General features: G+C 36.7%; 1 protein-coding gene across 1 annotated transcript; it reads right to left on the bottom strand.

Annotated features, from left to right (window-relative positions):
• Positions 1–26: 26 nt before the first annotated feature.
• On the bottom strand, positions 27–4372 carry LOC106942467 (interferon-induced protein 44-like). Its single transcript, XM_015025747.1, has 8 exons — positions 4190–4372; positions 4081–4106; positions 3974–4007; positions 3060–3261; positions 2104–2262; positions 893–1061; positions 479–579; positions 27–395 (listed from the first exon to the last, which is right to left on the bottom strand). Exons 2-8 carry the CDS (start codon positions 4094–4096, stop codon positions 228–230), a joined length of 849 nt encoding a protein of 282 aa, XP_014881233.1. The 5' UTR covers positions 4097–4106; positions 4190–4372; the 3' UTR covers positions 27–227.
• Between the last annotated feature and the right edge of the window lie 1084 nt (positions 4373–5456).

Raw genomic sequence — 5456 nt, 5'->3', positions numbered from 1 at the left:
TAAGGCCAGAAATATCAGAGAGAAAATGGTCAGACCTGATTTTAATTTGACAAAAGTTTTCCATAATATGATCAAGCAGTACAAACACCACATCCAGGTAAACACGTTATTCTGAATATTATTCAAGAAATAGTTTCAGCATACCATTTTCTTTCTCTCTTCTTTTTTAAACTTTACTACCCCGTAAGCCCGCTCCAAAAATTTCACAAAATGTAAAACTGTTAATATCAGTTTAAATTTTTCTCAACAAAATCATCTCCAAAGTCGACCATTTTCCTCAGGGCACTCAAGACCAGGAAGTCAACATCGTCTTTCAGGTCGATTTCGTCGCTGTAGTTCTTCACAGGGAAGATGCAGTTCATGGGGATTCCCACTGCTGCACTGAAGTCTTTCATCTGAATGTTCAAAACAAACAGTTTCTGCTACAGTCTTTAATTAGTTGTGTTATATATCTCTAAACAGATGGTATAAAAATCACCTTTTTGTGCAAATGTTTGCTTCTGTATACATTCTTCAGGTCTTTCTCTATTTCCCCACAGGCAGCATCAATGTGGGTCATCATGGCCATCTGAGGGATTCCTGCACAGACAGAAACAGATGCTGAGGGAGTCATGGAAACGATATCCATGGAGATATCCATGGAGACAGCCACCCATCAAGGGTCAACATGCCAAACTAGTAAGTGAAAATAATCAAAACCAAAATAGGCCTTTTACAGCATTTCTAAGTATTTCTGCATTTATAGAACATCGCTGAGGATTAATTTATTTGAGTAATTCAAAGCAGAAATTAGCTGGAGTGACACATCCTAATCAGCATTGACCTTGATGGAACTCACTTTGGATTTTCCTCTTGTCGTTTGTCTAAATAATATGATTCTCTATAAACTCACCCAGTTCACTGGCTGTTTCTCTGACCTTCTTCATCTTCTGCAGAACTGACGCATTAATCTGTGGAGCGTTGGCTGACATCACACAGACCAGGACATGAACCTTGTCATCAAGTGAGGGGCTTGGGTTGTAGCCATAATCCTCTTTAGTCAGTGGGGCTATTGGGTTAAACTGCAAATATAGAGAAACAGTAAAATGAGACCTGAACTTTTAAAATCAAAACAAAATCAAAAAATCTGTTTTGATCAACAAATATCTTTCAGATATTTGTAAATCTCACAGCATCTGAGAGGGGAGCAGCACCTGTTACATATTCTAATGTTCAAGCAGCAGGTGAACATGATAAAAATACACCAGAAGGACTAGTTTCATTGCTGACTCAGTCGGCTTTAGCAGCTTTGGTCTCTTAAGCTATGCCCCCTTCATCCTTAACAATCAGGGTATTATCTTCCAAACATTGCCAATTACAAGTTATCCATGCCTCCTTTGAAACTAGACAAATACCTGCTGGTAAAGCTTAGAGTCCAAATGGTCAAAGAACTGCAGAGATCCAAACAGCTATTAGCATCCAATGTTAGGATATATTTGCTAATTTTTAAAACCTAATTTCAGAAAGCAGCTTAAAGGTGTTTTAACACCTTATAGTCCGGCAGACTCAATTGATTGGAAACCTAGATTGGTTTGTTTGCTACATTTTCAGCTGGTGCATTTCACTTTCACACTGCACTGTGTCATGTAAACCAGACTCTTTGACAAACCTGCTCACCCCCTCACCTTGGTGCTGCACCAAGAGCCCCTGAAGGAAACGACACAAAAACTTCTGAAGAAGACACAGAGCAAGATTCCTGCTGGAAACTAGACTTCCATTGGTTTTGATTATATTTACCCAGAATGCTCTGTGTTCTGGGTACCTGCTAGTTTTATGTAAGTTATCATGGAATTAGGTAAAGAAGATTTGTATGCAGATCATGTAACTGTGGTGCAGGAGCAACAGTGTCCATTTCTTATCATTTTACCATAAATGTTGACCAGCTTTCATGTTTGTCACCTGAAAGTGCCTTCATGGAGATCCAGGATTAAGAATAATTGGTCTGATCATCTGTAATTTGTTGAAATGTTTGTTACTGTTAACAGCTTGAAATAAAACCCCGCTGCTCCAGTTGTTCTGACCAGAACCCTAACTGGTCCCAGCAGTGGGAACTTGTCCTCTCACCTTGTGTCCATCCTTCACGTGTCCCTTCATCGCCAGCGTGATGTCGCTAGCATGAATCCCACTGTTGTTCCCGTCTTCCAGACCCATGACGTCGTTGAAAACCAGAGGAAAAAATGTCTTTGAAGTTCCTCGTCCTACACGGATTTTATGAGTTTCATACTGAAACACAGATAAAAAAAAAACCAACATATAACACAACTCCTGCTGGAAACGGGAAACGGTAAAGAACAAATCTGCATCAGAGCAAATTGTTTGATCCCAGAAATGTAAAAGATAATCCATATTCATTATTCACATAGCAGTGGTCAACATTCATGGCAAACAGCTAATGAATCCCTAAATTCAGTATCTCAGAAGACTAAAGTACTATTTATAAATGAATTAACCCTTTCATGCATAGTGGTCACTACAGTGGACAGCTATCTAAAAGCCATTTTCTTTTGCCTCTTGTGGATTTTTATGTTATAAATGCACACAGACCACTGAAGTGGACACTAATGCATCATAAAATACACTATCAACTACTGGCCATCAGCTGCAAATGCAAGAAATTATTTTTGTTAAATCCAATATGGCCAACAGACAGAAAAGCATGCCAACCGACCCGGTCTCTCCTTCTACTGTAGACGACTCTTGCAGGTAAAAAAATATTGTGACATCAGAGAACCCCTGAAGAACAATACTACTAATGTATTTTTCAAATAACAACTTTGTATTTGGAGAAAATTTCAAATGATCCCCTAAAAAATAGAAAATAAAAAAAAATATATATATTTTTTTTTACAATTTTCTTTCCTACCTTATTTTTATGCCTTAAGAAAATAAAAAAAATATGGAAAAAATCCATAGGATCATAATTCATGCATGAAAGGGTTAAATCAATCTACAAAACTTTTTGGCTAAATAATTTATGTCATACTACTCCTGTCGTGGAGAGAAACATCTTAGCTCATTACTTTTATGGTGAAGCTTCTGTCGGAGGTGGTTGAACTGGTCAAAGCAGGAATGGACATTCGGCCTCTGAGGACGTTACTGACAGAGTTGATGAAACTGGATTTTCCAGCTCCAACATGTCCAAACATGAGGACTCGAAGATGCTTGACATCTTCAACTGCAGGTTTGTATTCCTTCACATACTGAAGTTCCTTCTGCTTCTCTCTGAGAACATAAAGTGGATATATGGATATAATGGTCGATTCAAAAAACTGCATTTACTCATTGGTGTCATTGTACAGAGGGATTATGTTTGCAATGAGCAGTTTTATTCAGAAATGCACCTGGTCATAGTTTACACTTCTTTATGTTTTTATAATTAAAAAACGATCTTATTTTTATATGCTTTTAAAATTGTGTTCTGTTTCTAACAACAGTGTTAATAAGAATTAAATCTTCAGCCTGAACTTTGATGCTAATCTCACTGACAGGCTCTCTCTACTCTGATAACCTCTAATCACTTTTATGGCATCTACAACTGGCTCAGGATCAAGTTTTGTACAGTTATACAACACTTTTATTAGTTACTGCTTAACTACCATCAAATTATTGTTTATATTTGCTTGCTTGAATTGTCACTCAAAGATGAACATTTATTACATGTTTTTGTCCAGATTCAGCTTCTTGATCTGATCCAGTGTCTTCCTTCATTTTGTGTTTATTCATTGTGGCTTTGGCAAAACCTCCAATCACAAACCTGCAGAATTTTCAACACTGAGCAATAACCTCTCCTCTGACTGATGAGCAGTAATTTATCTCTCCCAGTACTCTCTGTTTCCTGTAAGGCCTGTTTTTAGATTTTAGCAGAATGAGACAAACCAGCCAGCAGCAAACAGATTAATATTTATCAGTTTAAAAAGCCTCACTGTAAACTCACCCCCAGCGTAGGTCCCTCCATGGTTTGTCCAGCACTGCATGAAAACATTAATTATAATTCTTCAAAAACGATTGAAAAACTTTCAGAAACCTAATTTATTTACTTACATGGAGAAGCAGCCATTATTGTTCCTCTGCAAAGACAAACAGTAATTATGTTCAGCCTTTCATTTAACTAAACATTTGCTTAAATCACAGATATGAAGTTTGTACTTACCAAGATGATTTGGACAGTGTAGCTCTGCGAAATGTTTTACTCAGCAGAAAAGATAAAGGTTAAAGACAGTGAAAGTGAACAATAAATAAATTTGCTGTTTTTGGTCCTCAAATCATCCCACTGTCAGTTCTGTGGTGCAAAATGAAACCAGAATCATCCATCCCTCCATATAAGTAACCGCTCCCCTCTGAGATTTATCACGTGACGTCTGGAAACTCCTCCTACCGACTGCAACCCTTTCTTTTTCTTTCTTTCCTTCTTCACTTCTAATCTTCTTTTTTTATTTCCTTCTCCCTTTTTTCATCCTCTTTTTTCTTTATTTTATTCATTCATTGAACCGATTGTAGGGATTAAGTAAACATCACAATGCTGGTTTAAATCACCCTTGTCTTACAGTTTATACTTTGTATTAGTGTATATATTTGTTTATATTAGTGAGGTATCTCCCTCACTAATATTTTTAACCCTATATTTCTCGTACTTACCATAGTTCTGGTGATGGATTGATTATTGAAGGATTTTATTTTCTCCTACTTCCTTAAATATCACCAGCAGGCGACTCACAAAAAACAAAGGATCAGTAGATAGAGAAATTTCATAATACTTTCTGCCAAAATATGTATTAAAATAACTGTTTGACAAATTAATTCATGAATGCATTTAAATAAATATTTTGAAAAGAAACATCCTAAACAAATAATCAAAACATGTTTATTATCTACTAAAGGAAACAACATGCATCCAGCTTTGTCCTTAAACAAATTACTTGTTAAAATACATGATTAAGAAACTAGTTTTCCATTTATTTTTTCCCTTTAGGATCATGTGGGACATTGATTATAAGAACCAGTTTAGCAAAGTGAGTTTAGAGAGCCTTTAAACCTACTCAACAAAAGTCAGAATATCATTTTGAAAGTAAATAGGAGCAGTTTTCACGTATTAACCCAATAAAGACACACCGACCCTGCAAAACTGAAAGTGAAAGTAAAAACTGTTCTTTAGCAGAAGCTGCAGAGTTTACTGTAAGTCACGTGATCAGGTCTTAATGGGAGGGGTTTCTACCGAGACGTTCATCCTCTGTGAAGCTGCAGAGCAGCAAAACGCGGATATACTGGATCAACACCATGAGCTCTCCAGGTAATTTTCTCTTAATTTCTTAGATTCATCAGCTGTGCTTAAGGAAAGACAAATAACTCAGAATTACGCAATCTGTTTAGTCACTCTTTGCTTACTTTTTAAAGTTATTAATGCGTCGCTTAGCGCAGTA

Source organism: Poecilia latipinna, unplaced genomic scaffold, assembly GCF_001443285.1.
Source record: "Poecilia latipinna isolate Pla-1442-1.1 unplaced genomic scaffold, P_latipinna-1.0 Scaffold4301, whole genome shotgun sequence".
In the NCBI taxonomy this organism is placed as follows: Eukaryota; Metazoa; Chordata; class Actinopteri; order Cyprinodontiformes; family Poeciliidae; genus Poecilia; species Poecilia latipinna.
This window is presented reverse-complemented; position numbering and strand designations above follow the sequence as displayed.

What these genes read in the sequence shown, in the direction of transcription:
- LOC106942467 (XM_015025747.1), bottom strand. An exon ending in ACGTGAAGGATGGACACAAG is followed by an intron (nt 1,062 to 2,103) that starts GTGAGAGGACAA and finishes CTATATTTGCAG; the next exon opens with TTTAACCCAATAGCCCCACT. An exon ending in GCAAACATTTGCACAAAAAG is followed by an intron (nt 396 to 478) that starts GTGATTTTTATA and finishes TTGAACATTCAG; the next exon opens with ATGAAAGACTTCAGTGCAGC.